Below are 16904 nucleotides of genomic sequence, written 5' to 3' on the forward strand. Positions count from 1 at the left end.
TAGTCACTTGTGCTTTAGGCTGTTTAAGATTGACTTCTCCCACCTGGGAACCATCCTTATCACTCCATCCTGTGCTTGGCACAAAGGAGACTCTCAGATGAAGGACATCTCTCTCTTATCCTTCACTTCTTCCTGTCTCTCTGACTAGAGAAATCAGGTTCTTGAGATTCCTATCCGCCTTCTCCTGTCACCTTCCTTGAGTGGTGTTTAGGGAGCTCACAGATCTGACCAGCCTGTCTCCACGGGAGATGGTACGCAGCGCACAAGATTATCAAATGACTCAGATGTTCCAAGTCATCATAGCAGCGCAGTTTTTCAGGAAAGGATAAACCAAGCCAGAGGTGGTTGAAAATGTATTTATTTTTCTTCAAATGATCTTTTTTTCAAGCAATAAATAAAAACTGACATGTTGACTTTTCTAAAAAACAAAACCAAACAAAAAATCCCCTAGACTATATACATCCTACAGAAATACAAGCATATCAAATGTAGAAATGACATCACTCTGAAAGATGGGGCTATTTACAGAAGTTACAAGTATTGCATTGCTCTGTCTTGAAAAAGCCTCTTTCTCCTATGACTCATAAACTCTAAGGAAGGGCAGGGTCTTCTTCAAAGAGGTGGCACTCTCCATCCTTCTTGATAGACAGGGAAACTTTCAGGGAAGAACATCAACATCCGGACACGGTATTCGGTTTCCTAACAACGCTCCGCAGATCAGCTGGCTTTCGAGGGGCCTGAAAGGGCGGCTCGTTCAGGAGGTCACGTGGCCCCTGAGCTCCTGACGGAAACCATCTTATCCCTCAGCGGAGCTGAGGGGACCGGCCATGAGACCACGCTGAACTAGTGACAAACCCCTGGCTGTGGTTTCTGCCAGACAAGCCAGCTCTGTGTTATCAAGACCCAGCCTCCAAGAGCACCTGGCCATCCAGAACGTAGCTTCCCAAACTTGGTTACACACGCAAAGCCCTTGGGGAGCTTTGAAACCTACTGATGCCTGGGTTCCCTCCTCCAGAAATCCTGCTGCACTTGGTCTGGGATCGCCTGCTAGCAGGGTTTCGAAGCTCCCCAGCTGAGGCTGACGGGCAGCCTGGGCGAACCACCACTTTACCAACTAAAGGCTTGGTGGCCCCTCCAATCTCACAGCCCCTTCCCCTCACGTTTGAATCACCCGTCCCACCTCCCTCTGTCCATCTTCCCGCGGATTCTTCATTTTTTCTCATGGCTTCCCAACATTTTGGATAACTCTCTGGGATCAGGCTAGGATGGGTACCTGAGGAAAATGGTCTCAGGAGGCCACGACTGAGGCTGGGAGCTCCCGGCCACCGGCTCACGGGTGGCTTCAGCCGAATACTGCTCGGGGGAAGCTCCACAAACGCACTTGGGTCAGAGATGCCGGGAGGGAACTGGCAGCATTCTCCAGTCTCTACAGAAGATCCAGAGTGCCTACGGCTTTTGTCAACAGCACAGTTGATCTTCGGTGTAAGTGGCAATGCTTTCCAGCCATGACAGATACTTCGTGTCACCAGAAATCACTCCATGGGAGAGACACCTATTGAAACCCACTGGCCATTTGGACAGACCCTGCGGTGCTGTCTTCATTACAGCTATTCCAAGTCATCAAAGAGGCTTCTGATGGGGGAATAGTGACCCCAAATCCCTGTTTCCAATCAAGCCAATTTCCTATTTGATCTCTAAGAGTTTTGGGGCTGCTATCGAGTACAAAGAAAATGGCTTTATAAATAGTGGCTTGACGCTGTGACAGAAGACTTGAATTGGAAAGCAGGGAAAAGACCCTTCTGGGGCGGGTCCTGGGCTCCGACCGTGTGGTTGGAATCCAGTCTGGGAAAGCAGGATACACAAGTTTTGGTCAATGTACACTCAGTCTGTAAAAAGCTACTTTCCCTCCTCTCTCAAGCAGTCCCTCCTGCGGGCCTGTCTGCTTGTGGGAACCCACACTTTTTCAGACAGGGCTTGGGAAAGGCAGGACAAATGATGCCAACACAGGTTCATGTTTATGGAAGGAAATGTAAGGAACCTGGTCCTGTCTGGGATGTGGGGATGAGAAGGAGCCTTCCAATACTATTCCAACCTTGAGGCTTGAAGTTATTTATGGGTGAGCAAGAATGTGCATCACTTAGATCTTCAGAGGGCTAAAAAGAACCCAAAAAACAAAACCAAAAAGCATGCTCTCGCTTCTAGACAAGTTTGGAATTACCTCTAACCTGGCACTGGGTAACAACACTGTTCCACGACACTACAAATTAAATAACACGTGGTTTGTTCTGTCCTCCCTCCCCCCAAGCCCAACCCACCTCCTTCTTTCTCCGAAAGCCATTCCTCCATTTGGAAAGGGCCCTGAAAATGGCAGTATCCCAAGAAAGGATTCTAAGATGGCACTCAAGTGCCCTGGATGCCTGTCACAGAAGCCAAGCAGCCAGCTCCCCCGCAGAGTCTGCCCAACTCCTCACTCACTCTCTCTTGCTGTCCTAGGCTTCCACAGGACCTGAAATGGGGTGTCCACTCCCTTCTTTTTATTCACCTATTCACTTTAAAAATATTCACCGACACCACGAATTTTAAGAATGCAAGAATTTGTTGGTGTACTTCATTCCAAGCAAACCCCCTAAAATTAAAAACTCTGATTTATGCAAAAGAGAAAAAAGATGGTGCTTCCACTTCCAAAAGGATCCATTTCGGGTCTATCTCTCTTAGCTGGGTTCCCCAATGGCCTTGCCAAATGATTCACTGCAGGAAAAGCTGAATTGTGCCCAATTTTTTTTAGGAGCACCTTATATGATATGGCATTTATCACAGATGATATACAAGTTCTCAGGCAGGTCTATGAGAAAAATGCTTCCACCGCCAAACTGAGTTATTGATCACCAGAAACGGTTGCATTGTTGTGGTTTCAAATCGCTTCAGTGGCCCATGTGCCCAAGAACCAAGTGCGCTCTGCGCTCCGTATTCGCGGATGCAGTATGCGCGGATGCAGTATCCGCGGATGCAAGAATCAGCGGATTTACGCATCCACGGATTTGGGTATCCACGATGGACGGAAGGGGTGCTGGAACCAATCCCCGGCGGATACCGAGGGAGGCTGTAATGAAAAAGTAGTCCCTTCCTTTCTTCCTCCTCCCACCCCACCCTGCCCCCTTCTCAGCGGTAACAAACGCAAGCTGATCATCATGCTAACTTGTACACACCACTTACTTCGTAACTGCTTTGACGTCTGCATGCTATTGTGCTCTGCTGATCCACATTAACATAAATATATTCTAAATTCACCATCACTAGACTCTCTGTACTTACATACTCTGAGGAAATTCTTAATAAATACTTTTATTTATTATTAAGCATAATTATTCACCTGTTGGTGGTGACTTAGAAAGGAAAACCATGTCCTAAAAGATTTCTTTAAAAAAAAAAAAAAAATTCTGTAACTACAACAATAAAAGGACCGAGCACACAGAACCAGGCACTTCTGGCAAACTTGTTTTTATCTTGTCCCTTTCCCTCCCCTCCCTCCCTTCCCCTCCCCCTCAATAAAACTGGGTGGGCACATTTGCCAGGATCTGCGGGTTTCCTAACTTCAAGCCTTACTGCTGAAAAAAATGAGGTAAGAAATTCTTATCTGAAAAGTAAAACTGACGCACAAACCAAAACCCAGGTCTTCCCTGCCCGCTGAGGAAGACATTATTGCTCTAAGTTGGAGTGTTGTGTTTGTTTGCGTTAAATATGTTTTCGAAGTCCTTATTGCCATTCTAGCTGGCCCCACGGTTGGCCAAAGAGAGATGGATGGAAGGAGCTCTGTCGCCCCCTGCGGGCCAGTCCCGACCTGCTGCCCGCACAGGGCGCCACCCAACCCGGGCTGAGAGCCGACGGGTGCAGGGGTGGGAGGATCCGAGAGGCTCTAACAGCTGGGGGAGGTGGTGATGGGGCTGTGCAGATAGGGCAGGCTGCTGGGCGCCGGGTGCCCCCCGACGGAGACCGGGAAGCTGAAGACGAACTGCGACGTCGGGGTGGGAGTGGCCTTGCCCCGCTCGCGCAGCGGCCCCGACGGGCTGGCGGCCTCCACCGCGCAGGACGTGGCCAGCACCTGCGACTCGAACTGCAGCAGCTGCCCCATGAAGCTGAAGTTGGGCGAGATGATGCTCCGCCGCTGCTTCACGAACTCGAAGGCCTCCTCGAGCCTCACGCGCTTCTTCATCATCAGGTAGGCCAGGCAGATGGTGGCCGAGCGCGAGATGCCGGCCTGGCAGTGCACCAGCACGCGCCCGCGGCAGTCCTTCACCGCATCTGGGGCAGAGAGCGGCGTGCCGTTAGCGGCGCCCAGGTCCCCATCCTTCCCGCAAGGCGGCTGCAGGCGGCCTCAGCCGGCACGAGGGTGCGGGGAGGACTGCAGGAGAGGGGGCCCTGCGGCTGAACCCCTGAAGGAACAGCGCTTCCCAGGCTGAGGCCGCGCGGGGAGGAAACCCACGGGGGAGGGCCTCTAGAGTTCCACCCCCGCTAGGGTATTTCGGAGAATTAAGCAAACAAATGTACTACGCTTAAGAGATACGCCTGCTGAAGCTGGTGCAATCCCGGCACACACGGCAGGGTTTTCATTTGCAGGAACAAAAACAATGCCCCAATTCTCCCTATGTCTCCCTCCCCATCCCAAGAGTCTTATCCTCTGGGCACCTGGGGATGTCCAAGGAAAAGGTTCTTGGCTCTGTAAGCTAACAGCACCTGCTGTTTGCGTAAGTCCGTCATCCTATCCAGGGCCTGCACAACACCCCACGGGCAAGCCTTCCTACTGAGGAAGAGGGGAAGCAGGCAACCCCCCCGGATATGGCCCTTCTTAAGTCCCTCCTTCCACACACCAGTTACACGTGGTTCCCTCTTCCCTCCCACCCTCCCTCCGCCAGACTTGGGCCCAGCACCCTGGCCTGGGAGGACCCAGCACCCTGGCCAGAGCCAGCCTACCGATGTACTCGATAGCCTCCATGAACCAGGAGCTGATGTCGGCCTTGTGGTTGTCCTCTACCGGGATGCACTTGTACTGATAGTGTCCTTCAAAGTGGTTCGGGCAGTCAGAGGAGACATTCAACAAGGCTGTGATCCCCAGGGCGTCCAGCATGTCTCGCCGGGCTGCGTGATAGGCGCTGCCGAGGTAGAGGAAGGGAAGGATCTCCACGGGACCCCCCTGCACCAGAAAGGGAAAACAAAGCGCCCCCCCCCACCGGCAAACGTCGTAAGTGAAAGGCAACTGGGCAGGGGTCTGGGACGTGTGGGGCGGGGAGAGGGAAGCCAGTCTCAGCTGGGCTTTCACGGGCCCTGGGGAGACTGCCCGTGGACCCGGCCCCTCCAGGTTTCCCGTGTGCCGCTCGGGCCCCGGGAGGGAGCGATGGGCTCTGGGCTTTCTGCTCTGCTCTGCTATGGGCCCCACCCGCTGGCTCAGGCAGCCCACTTCCCCCGTGACAAATGAAGCTGGCCGTGCCCCACTGTTTGTGACGTGAAGAGCTTACACCCGCTACCACTGAGCTACGCGGCTTAGGCACTTATTTGGTTGGATACGCCTTCACTTGGCAGATGAAAAGCAGACGCCATGTCAACCTCACAGACAAGAGGAGGCATCCTGGCAAAATGAGGTAACGTTGGCTTCACTAATGACACTTTTCTGAGTCAGATCAACACAGGTGATCTCGGATTGGGGGAGCAGAGTTGCTGGGCCCCATAAATTCACTCCATTTCCATCTAAAGGAAAGGGCTGGAAGAGGTGGGCTTGTAAGAAATGTAGTGGCATAAGCTGGTTTTCTTGGGAGAAGGGTTGGTTGATCATTTATGTCCATTTAGCATTTACAATTAACTTGTATGGGGGGCGGACAGCCGAACTGTTGTGAATCGGGGCTGGGGTTTTGGCTTCCTACAGAGCAGCCCACATGCTTCTGGCCGCCTTCCTTGATTGTCTGCACGTAACTCTAGAGGCTAAGTCAGGGACGTATGTGTTCATATTCTTTTCTTAGGTGAGGGTAATAAGAGAGGGAAGGGGAAGACTTCCAAGGAATAGTGGACTCCACCTAACATCACACCCCGATACTCAACACATTCTCCCCAAATTGAGGCACTGCGTCCAAAGCCTTTGACAAGCAGTCCTCTTCGCACCTGGTCGTGCAGTGGGGTGCCGCAGGAGCTGCAGCCCAGGTCCAAGGACTCGGCCGTGCTTGGGGGCACAGAAGGTGGGATGGCTGCCAGGGCCTTGGTTTTGGAACAGAATTCCGGGTACTCGGAGGAAAACCTCTCATAGCCACCTGTAAAGGAGAAAGATATTCAGGTTAATGGGGTCACTGAGCCAGCAGGAAACCACAAAGAACTTGAATCCTACCTGATGGAGGAGAGCTGTTGGGAAGCTGGGGCTGGTTGTACCTACACTTGCCACTGGGTGGCGCTGTGGGCCCAGAGATAATGGCTATGGAGCCCTTTTTCCCCGAGATGCGGAGACTACATTGGCCAAGACTGCATCCTGAAAGCCGGAATGAAAGCTTTAGGGACAAGACTTCGGATTGGGATGCAGATACACAAAGGAGGATGTGCAGGGGAGATGAAGAAGGGATAATTTCTTTACAGTGATGACAAAGAAAGAGGGAATAGCCACTGGGGGTTTCCATGAGCACTAAGGCAGCCTTCAGCTGGCCCCTGGGCCGTACAAAAATGCCTGTCACCCCCCAACTCCAGCCCTTCTTTTAGAGAGGTTCTCCAATGTGGGAGAGAATAAAAAACTATTACCCTGGCACCGGCCCTTCTGGATCTCAGCAACAGAACAGATGCCAATCGCACGGCCCCATGAACAGCTGTTCCATGGACATGGGGCCAAAATGAGAGCAAACGGGCTTAAATCTAAATAAATCCCTCTTGCTACATACAGGTTTGGGGCAAGGGAGGATTTCCTAACCTGAGAGTTGCTAAGCCCTGTAATGGTTCTCTGTGGGGTCGTCTTCCGGAGAAGCGAGGTCGTTTAAGTAAAAAGAGATAAACGGCCAACTTCTCTGGAATAGTGTTAGTGCCATTCAGGAAAGGGCCGGCTGGGCGGGCGTGGGCAGAGATGCGGGCAGAGATGCGGGCAGAGAGGCAGGCAGTGAAACACACCAAGAAGAGAGACATTCAGCCTGTATCTGATTTTCTTGTGATCTCTGGGACTTCCCTTTGCGGGAAACTTACCATCTATTGTCAAGGTTTGGCCCTGCTTGTATTTTTATTTTTGCAGTTTCTGTTGGACCAAAAATGGATTATAAATGAATTCAGTAGGATCTGCGGGTTCTGGAACAACCACTCAACTGATGGTCACGTAGGCAGCTAGCCCGTTACGTCTTTATGACTAAGTGATAGGGTGGGTGCCACTGTTCCCGATCACCACTGTGCAAAGCAATTTTCCAACATGTGACGGTTAGTCAATTACTTGCCCTGAATCCCAACCCTAGAAACTACCGCTTTGGAGAGGAAAGAAAATTATGTTCGCCACATCATTAAGGCTTCCAGAAACAGGGCAGACATTTTTTCCTCTCTGACTGGCGGCCTCCTATTTCCCCCACTCCCTCCCTCAGGCTATAAATGGATATTTCTCTGGTCCCAGGCCCTGGCTCCTGCTGAGTCATAATGACCAGCCTCCCTGGAGGGAAAACCTGCTAGAGGGGCCAGTACTGCCCGCTTCAGATGTGCTGGTGGCCTCAGTGGACTTCTCGTCACAGGAGTGGCCTCCCTCCCGTTATCACCCCCATCTGTCCCCTTTCCCTATAAAGCTGTAAACACCGCTGCCCCAAATGCGGTGTGTGCGGGAAGAAGAGCCAGCAAGTGCCTTTAGCTGAAGTCCCTGTGATGGGCCCCTGGGATGGGAAACTTCGGGAGATGCTGCCCTTTGGAGAAAGCGGAAGGAGAAATGGGTCACTCAACAAATGGTGGTTGATCATCTATAGGAAAAGCCATCACTTGTTATTCTAGAGACTTCTACAGGATTTGAAATTGTTTAAGTAAGATGATCCGTGTCTTTATTACATACTTTGAGCTAGTAAAATACATTGTTTTCAAAGAGATGCAAGGCATGAGTGGTGCCCTCCAAAAGCTCATCACCTAGACAGGCAGGCCAACAGTCACAGGAGGGCCAGGGCCCGGCTCCAAGGTCACAGAGGAAGAGCAGCCCTGAGGGCAGCAGGAGCCGAGGAACCTCAGAGTGGTGGAAAGAATGTTCTCACTGCTGAGAAGGTACAGGACAGGGCACCAGACTGAAGTCCTGAAAGAGCCTGGCCTCTGCAGTCAGACTCACAGGTCTGGGTTTGAATGCCAGCCTGGTGAATCATCGGCTGTGCAGCCTGGGGCCGTCACTGAACCTCTCTGAGCCTCCTCCTCATCTGTAAAATGTGATGAAGCTTCCAGGCCAGGAGTCTCCTGTGAGGACTGACCGGAACAGCCAGTGCTCTGCACCGGGCCTCGGGGAGGAGCTCAATGAAGGTTTTCTTTTTTGGTACCTACAGGTGACTTCAGCTTTACTGGCAACTTCTCAGACCCTGGACGGCTTTCTCCTCCTGGGCTTTACTTATTTTTTCTAGTAGGCATCTTGAGAGCTGGTAGTTAAGACAGCAGAAGAACAGGTACTGGGCACTTCCTGAGCCCTGAGTGCCCTGCCCAGCCAGGGACATCTGCCACCTCCCAGGGTCAACCATCAATCGATCCGGGGCGGGGAGGGCCCAGCAGAACCCTCGGAGGGCTCCGAGCCTGCGGCTGACCCTGGGGGTGTGGCGTGCAGGGGAGGGTGCAGGCGGCCCAGAGGCCAGACCCGGCCTGAGGGGGGCTGTCTGTCGTCACCCCCAGGCTGCTCATAACAGGACAGAGAGACAGCAACGGTCAGGAAAAGGCACCATTACAACAAAGTGGAAAAACGATTACTGAGAAGTCTGTTCCCCCTGGGGGGTTTTCAAAGAACAGGCAGAAAAGAACTAAGTGAAGAAGCAGATTTGTTGAAGGGACAGCAGCAAGGTGAGGGTTGCGCCCCCCGGTGGCAGCAGGGGGAAGGTTTTCCCTCCTGAGCCGTCGCTAGCTTTGGGGGCGGTCTGTGGCTGGTAGTTACAGGGAGCACCTCCTTCTGGGGCCGCGGTGCTGCACGCAGGCCAGGCCCTCGGATGAGCTGAACGTGCCCTGGTGGGCCTGGAGCCCGCAGGCGAGGCGGTGCAGACACAGCAGTGCAGCTCAGGGACCATTCAGGCCACACCCCCCAAGGCCACACGCCAGGAAGCCACCTCTGGGTATCGCATGCGTGTTAATAAAAATGACAGACCCTCTTCAAAGGAAGTGTTCATTATGTGTCGCGCTCTTCCCACACAGGTATCCAACCAGTAGCCCTAGAGGAAGGCGTGACAAGCCCCAGTTCTACAGAAGAGGAAACGGAGGTGCAGGGCAGCCCCCGGGTAAGGGCGGGACCGGCATTCAGCCCACAGAAGGGGCCTGAAAGCCACCTTGAACCTGGCCGTCAGGAGCCCACCCTGCTGCTCGCCCACCGCTGCCTCTCTGGTGGGCCTTCTCTAGGGGGCTTGCCTGCTGGTTTCATCACGCGAAGAAAGAGTTTTCACGCAGAAACAGAAAGGATGTGAACAGAGCACTGCTGACACTTCACCAAACTGCTTCTTTCCGGTGCCTTTCTAACTCCAGGTGGTCATGGAGGAGTCGTGACCAGCGTTTTTCTATTTAATGAAATAGAATAGAAGCTACTTGAATGCACTGCATTTACAGAGGGCATAATTTCATGGCACTCTGCTTTCACAGTGATGGTCCCCGTCCAGGGACTTCAGCTAAAGGCACTTGCTGGCTCTTCTTCCCCCACACACCGCCTTTACTCCAGCCCGAGTGTGGCATTAGCCCCGTCAGGGTAGGGCTACAGACGCCTGGCCAGGTGATGAGCTACTGGAGGGTACCACTCAGGTCTTAACATCTCTTGGAAAAAAATGTATTTTAAGAGCTCAAGTTATGTAATAAGCACACGGATCATTTCACTTAAAAAAAAATTTCAGATCGTCTCGAAGTATATAGAGTAGCCCTATACTGGGTCGTGGCAGAAATGAAACTGAATTTCTTAGGGTGGGTGGGATTGAAGAAGACTGCTCCCAGCCCTCTCTCCTCGGTGCCTCCCTTCCCAGCCCACATCTGTGCAGGTACCAGAGCCTCGGCCCTTTCAGTAAGAGCTAGATTTAGATCTCCAAGTTTTATCCAAAACTCATGAGAGGGAAAGCTTATTGCCACTGTAGACCCGGCGCGGAGCGCTCTACCCCGTGACCCCGCAGATGTGTAGGGTGGACAAAGCAGACAGATGTGGACGCGTCCCAGCTCCGACTGTGGAAGCCCAGCCAACACATTCCCTCTAAGTCCTGTTTTCCACCCTCAAAATGTAAGGATTCCAGACGATATCATCTCTAAGTTCCAACATTCTGTGATCCTGAATGTCCACAAACTACTTATTTGCAAACTACAAACTGACAGCAGGTGCCTCAAGACCTGTATTTCCAACTTCTGAACACATTTTCACAGCACATACGCCAATGAATTCCCACCTGGTTTTCTCCTACGTCCTATCGCATGTAATTCTGTAACAGACGTGCTGACTAATTTTGACCTGTTTTTCTCATGTTCTTATTTAATAATATACCTTCTAGTCTTAAAGCTCTCATTTTCTCAACTTCATTTTAAAATTTGAGAGTCTTGGGGGGGCCTGGGGGAGAAAGGACTATAATTTTCCACTTGATTCCCTTGAGGAATAACTACATCTACAGTTCCATTCTGTGTTCTTTTCATCTTCTCACACAGAAACTTTAGCTTTGAAAACTGGCTGGCCTCCTGCTCATGCAGGGGTGGGAGAGAATGTGTGAGAAAGTCCTTGGGAAAGGGCAGGCTGGCGTAGTGCTGGTCGTCTCACCATAATAGGACTCTTAATGGGGTCTGTGATGGGAAAGACTGTCTCTTGGTGGTGACGATGGTCACGATCTTAATGTGGCTGCCACTTTTTCCCTGTGACCCTCTCCACGCTCAGAAGATCACCCGTTCACAGACAGAGCTCATGGCCTCGCTCTCTTGGGACAGCTTATCAATACGAGGCCAATGTTGCCCAGCAGGCAAGTCTGGGGACATTCGAAGGTCCTTTGGCTTTGAGAACTTCCCTTGATGTGGGTGTTGACCTAGGAAGCGCCCCTCTAAATGCTGAGCAGCATTTCCAGTTTACCTAAATGGGCTTCTCACCTTGGGGCTCGGTGTCAGGACCTCGGTCCCGGGCCAGCTGGGCTGCCACCTGATGCCACACTTGGGCTGGACCTTGTTTGCAGCCCCTCCCAGTCCTTCTGTGCTATTTGCTCCGTTCAGCAAGCCGCCTTCCGCTGACAGTCTACATTTCTTCCTCTCAAACTTCCTCTTTGTTAGATGGGAACTGCCTCCCAGCAAGGAAACCAGCTATCTGGTTTCAGATGTTCTGATTTTTTCCAGGAATTTCTTGGCTCTTTAAAAAGGCCACCCTTTCTCCTCTCTGAGTTCTCTGTGCAGCCCACCTTGGTGGGGACAGCCCACCTTTCCTGTAAGCATCCAGGACAAGCCCAAGGGAGCTGTGATAGGCTTACGGACAATCAGGTTGTCACTTTCAATTTACACCTACACCCTGTCTTTAGCTGCTTTTGTTGGTTGGGAACATCCAGTTCAAATGATGCAAAGAGTAGTGAGTTTGCTTCATTCCTTACAATTCTTTAAGGCCTTATACTAGGGGTTAGGAATTACCTTTAAGGCCTGCTTTTTTTTTTTTTTTTTTTTTTTTTGGTAATTCTAACAATTCTTGGCTGTCATGGGCATTGTGTCCTGTTTGCAAGGAGAAAAGCCAGTCCTTTTGCCTTTGGGTGAAAGAGGTGTTCAACCTTAGCATCCCCCAGGACTCTGCTGTTTGATGCCACTGACCTCCTGGAAATGAGGATGGGCAGGGCAAATGGACACAGAGAAAGAAAAGACAGAAGACAGTCACCCGAACCCCACCCATAGCATTCATTACGGGCTTAGTGGCTGTTTTCACAGGAAGCATAACGTCAAGTCTGTATGATCAGGCCTGGGGACTACTGGGTAGGTGACTTCCAACCTGGAAGGAGAAGCTGGAGTATTTAGTTGATCTTCCCAGTTTCTCAAAACAGCTCCAGGACAGCTTTTAAATCAGAACTTGAATAAGAACTGACAAAGGTCATGGGCTGAGATGAATTTTAGATAGAAGGAAAATAAGATAATCTTTTTATACCTGACATCTTCTGCATAACAGACTGATTTATTTGGAGAACGTGGGAGGTAAAGGAAGACTTCTGTTAGGGTAAGAAAATGCTCTTTTTGTCTACTGACCCAGAGCGGGGGTGGGGGGTGGGGGGGTGGGAGTGGTTGTCTAAAACCCTATTCCAAGGATCTATGAGGAGCGAGAAGGGGATTTCAAAGGAGATGTGTACTGTAATAAAATCTGAAAAGCTAAACTTTCTAAACTGTCCCTAAAAATGTCTTACAGGATTTTAAATAAAATGAGCTTAAAAAAAAAGTTTATCCCAGTGGGAAGCTTTTACTAGCCAAAAGACCAGAAAATGTAGTGATTTGGGTTACTGCTTTTAGCAAACCTTGGGTAATATTAGGAAATGTAAAGGCCAGATAGTATTTCATTGATAGTAAGTAAAGTTTACTCTTAACTATGAATTCTTGCCTGTGGTATTAGTTATTAACTGCCTGCAATGAGTAATCAACTTTCTGCCCTTCAAAGTGGCAGAAATAGGAAAATCGGCTTTTAAAAATGCAATTAATTGGTAGAATTAGATAGCCTGTGTCCAGGAAGGGTAATAGAACTTCTGAAAATGCCCAGCTGTTTTTACTGTCCCTCCAGGACGGCAGACACCAACAATCAGTCTTCCACTGGCTTAATGTCTGACCACTTTTATTCCACACCCACCACTGCACATGAAATGAGACGCCCAGGAAGGCCCATTGGCTGCAAAATAAAGGAACAACTCTGGTGGGAAAAAAATTACCCAACCCCTAATCAATTAAGGCATTTACGAAAGATGATCTAAGGGGCTTGTCTCCCCCTGTTTCCCTTTAGTTCCCCGCCCCCAGCTCCCCCCGCCCATGAGCCCACATTTCCTGCCGTTCCACTTCTCCAAGGAATGGGAGTGCAGGAGGCACGACGGCTGTCCTCCCCCAGAGGCACGTTCCCGCAGCGCGGGGGGGGAGCAGACCACGCCCATTTCCTTCTGCCCTCACTAGGGATGCCTTTTCAGTAGAAGGCAAGAAGAAAGAGGACCTGTGTGGAGACCGCCTCTGCTTAGCACATAAATGAAAATCAGCCAAGTTGAATAGACTAGGACCCAGTTAACCTCAAAGATGTTCTACCACCACTGCAGAACGAGCTGGAAGGAGCCCCCCCGCGCCCAAACTCTGTGAATTTTAGGCGGCTGCTTCCAAAGGCAGGTTCCCTTTGCCTAGACAAACCCAGCTGAACCTCTCCTGGAGGCTCCCGGGGGGGGGGCCTGTTCCCGGAGAGAGAGAAGTTCGGTCCAGGCCCAGACACTTTCCGGCTCAGAGGATGCGGACTTTGAGAGGCAGCGGGCCGTCCTCCCTGCCCGCACCAGGTCAGACAACAGGAGGCAGTGCAGGCCTCGGGAGGAAACAGCCCTTAAAACACGCCTTTTCCGTGGGCCAGGCACCTCGCCAACCGCCAGGGGACGGTCGTTTTACCCGGAGGCTGCCCGTCCAACGCAGCCTGCACATTAGCATCTGCCTTGCGCCGGGCGGCCGGTCCGCAGGGTGGCTCTCGGTACGGGTCTGGCTCCGGGCTCTCCCGGCGGGATTCGGGGGAACCAGGGAGGTGCCGCGAGCCCGAGGCGGAAGCCTTAAAAATCCGTCTCTCTCCCCGGGAGCGGGGCCTAAGTGTCTGCGCGCCCGGAAACCCTAGGGCGGTCCTCTCCGGATTTCTTCCAGGAAGAAAAACAAAACAGAACGAACCCAGACTCCACGTGCGTCTGCCCTACCTCGAGAAGGGTCCTGGGTTCAGGGGCCAAGCAGGCAGGCGCGCGATCGGGCTCCAAATCAGGAGCGATCCAGGTCAGCGCGGCACGGAGAACACCCCGGCCAGCCCCTGCCACTCGAAGGGACTTTGGTCCCATAGACATTTCTCTCCTCGTCCCCACGAGCGCCGGCACGCCGGCAACCATGTAAGGGAGTGCAGGCGGCGTGCATCAACAGCCCGGACCCCACCCCGGCGCTCTACCCGGTCCGGGGCCGCGTGGCTCCCGGCACAGCTCGGCGCCAGGGCAGGCGGGGGCCCCGGGCCCCCTGCGCCCAGCTCGCCGGGTTTAGCGGTCCTTCCGGTGCAAGGCCCTTCCTGGCACTTTCTCTTAAAGCGCTGGGAGGAGAAGGGAGAAGCGTTTGGTTCAATCTGAGGTGCCAAAGGCCGCCCTCGTAGAGAAAGAAAAATCAGCAAAATCGCCTTAGTAGGTCAACCAAAGGTCAACAGCAGCATTTCCCCAGCAGCTGACAGGTCAAATGGCCAGGAAACAACTGCCGAGAACAAAGTCCCCCGCTGTTCACGGGGGCAAGCCTGGCCCGCCGGCACTGGGCAGTGTTGTGCTTTTTGGCAGGGGCAGCGGGGAGAGGTTTCCGCCGCGCCTCCCGCCCCATCTCCCTTCCTCTCCTGTGAGCGGGTCTGGAGAGGGCAGGGCAGGAGGAAGGGGCGGGGGGGGCCAGGGGCGCCGACAGGGAAAGGGGCGGCTCTTTGATGGCCCGGGCCCGAAACGCCTCTCGGCTTCGGAGGCCAAGACCCGCCGCGGGCGAAGGAACGCGCGGAATGCGGCGCGAGAGGAAGGGGCGCTGCGCGGCAGGGGCCCCAAGCAACCCGCCAGCTCCCCACCGCCCGACACGGCCGGCAGGTGCGGTCGGCGCCCCCGTCCCTCCAGATACTTGGGTAGCCCTCGGCCCTTTCGGGGTTTCCGACTTGCACATTTGACAAGACCTCCCCTCCCCAAGAGTTTCGCACTTAAGCGCGCGCCGCCATCTGAGAGTCGAGTCTGAACAAAAGGTCGCACTTGTCGCAGTTTAAGAGGCCCCGTCCCGCCTTGCGTTTCCCCAAATACTCAGACCTCCCGCCTCCCGCTCCGGAGCCTGGGGATAGCCCGAGGCGGGAGGGGTTGGCGACCCTCCCGGTGGAGCTCGGAGTCGGGCAGCAGGGGAGGAGAGAACAGATCGCTCCACATCAGGCCCGCAAGCCGATCTTCGTTTTTGCGTTCATGAAGGGCTGGTTTCCAGCCGGACCCGCAGGGCGCATCCCATCCCTGCGCTCATCCTCCTTCACCCCCTGCCCCATGTCTCGGGATCTCAGTGCGGGGCCCTGACACGCCAAACCGACAGGCCTAACCTGTCCCGCCACCTCCCGCACCATGGCACTTGGGAGCACTTCCCTGGACTCGAAGGTGGGCAACGCAGCTGAGTCGCTTCGCCCGCAAGACCAGACCGTTAGTGGCTGTAAACAATCGCAGAATCGCCAGGAAGGGTCCGTAATTTCAGGTGACGGAGCCCTCACCGTCTCTGAGGACCTCAGGAGCTCGCGCTTGCACACAAACGCACAGAATCCTTGCACACCACGCGCACACACCAGTACGCACAAAGGAGTGCGCGGGGGGGATCCCGCAGCCACGAGTCCCTCCAGGCACTTCTTCTCCTGCCCACTAAGGCTCAGGCCGCGGAGCCCCGCCGCATCGACCCTCCAGCTCGCGCCCGGCGCCGGCGTTTACCTTTGAGCAGGCAGATGTCAGTGCGCTCGGCGTTGCGTCGCAGCGCCTGCACCACCAGTGACACGGTGCTGTCCTCGCGGAGGCTCTCGGCGCGCGGGCTGCGCTCGTCGTAGACGATGACGGCTGAGTAGAGGCCGGAGCGCAGACGGGCGCGGACCTCCTCCTCCGCGGGCAGGATCTGCTCCAGGCTCACCGAGCCCTTGGCCCGCCGCCGCACGATGGTGTTGCAGCGCACATTGACCGAGCCTCGGATGTAGCCGGCGCTGTGCGCCAGGAACGGTCGGCAGTCCAGCAGCAGGCACTTGCCGCCGCTCAGCAGCCCCAGGGCGCCGTGGCTGCCGCTGCCGCTGCCGCCCGCGCCGCCACCGTTCTCGTCCCGGTTCATCAGCCTTTTGAGCACGCTGCAGTCCATCTCCCGCAGCTCCTCCACCGTCACCATGGTCGCCAGGAACCGCGGCTGCTGGGCACGCGAGGAGGCGAAGGACGCCCGGGCCAGCTGGGCTGCGGGAAGGGGCGAGCGGGGACTAAGGGAGGGCGCGGGCAGAAGTGGCCGCAAACTTGGCCCTTAGGGGCTCCCACGGCCGAACCTCTTCTCCCCGGTCCCCTTCCTCCCGCAGCCTCGCAGTTACATAGCAGTCCGAGCGGCCTCGGGCGCCAGGCAGCACGGTGCCAAGGGGGAGGTGGCGGTCGAGGGGAGTGTGTTTACGGGAGAGGACCAAGGGCTCCTTTCCGTTGTCGCCTCTATTGTATTTTGCCCGTTGTGCTGCTCTGGCCGCCGTTCCCCACGAACTGCTGGAGCTCCGCGGTCTGCCCCAGCCAGAGTTTCCTCTCCTCGGCTTATAGATTTATTAATGCTCCTCTGCTCTCCCCCGGGAGGGGGCAGATTCATTACTACCTCGCGAGGCCCCGCCTCTTTCCATTCTAGGTCGCGAGCCCTGCTCCGCCCCCCGCGCTCGCTCCCCGCCCCTTCGCGACTCCCCTCGCCCCACCGGTCCCACCCCCTCCGCCCGCCCGGGCGCGTGAATGGAGTACCGGCCGCTCGCGCCCAGTCACGGGGACGCGACGTCACAAAGAGCGGAGTAAACAGGGCGCGCGGCT

General features: G+C 54.2%; 1 protein-coding gene across 1 annotated transcript; it reads right to left on the reverse strand.

Annotated features, from left to right (window-relative positions):
- Window positions 1-371: 371 nt before the first annotated feature.
- Window positions 372-16648, reverse strand: DUSP4 (dual specificity phosphatase 4). The gene is made up of 4 exons (XM_036838906.1): window positions 15807-16648; window positions 6148-6293; window positions 4969-5188; window positions 372-4299 (listed from the first exon to the last, which is right to left on the reverse strand). Exons 1-4 carry the CDS (start codon window positions 16243-16245, stop codon window positions 3914-3916), a joined length of 1191 nt encoding a protein of 396 aa, XP_036694801.1. The 5' UTR covers window positions 16246-16648; the 3' UTR covers window positions 372-3913.
- Window positions 16649-16904: the final 256 nt, after the last annotated feature.

This window comes from Balaenoptera musculus, chromosome 21 (assembly GCF_009873245.2).
Source record: "Balaenoptera musculus isolate JJ_BM4_2016_0621 chromosome 21, mBalMus1.pri.v3, whole genome shotgun sequence".
NCBI classification, from domain to species: Eukaryota; Metazoa; Chordata; class Mammalia; order Artiodactyla; family Balaenopteridae; genus Balaenoptera; species Balaenoptera musculus.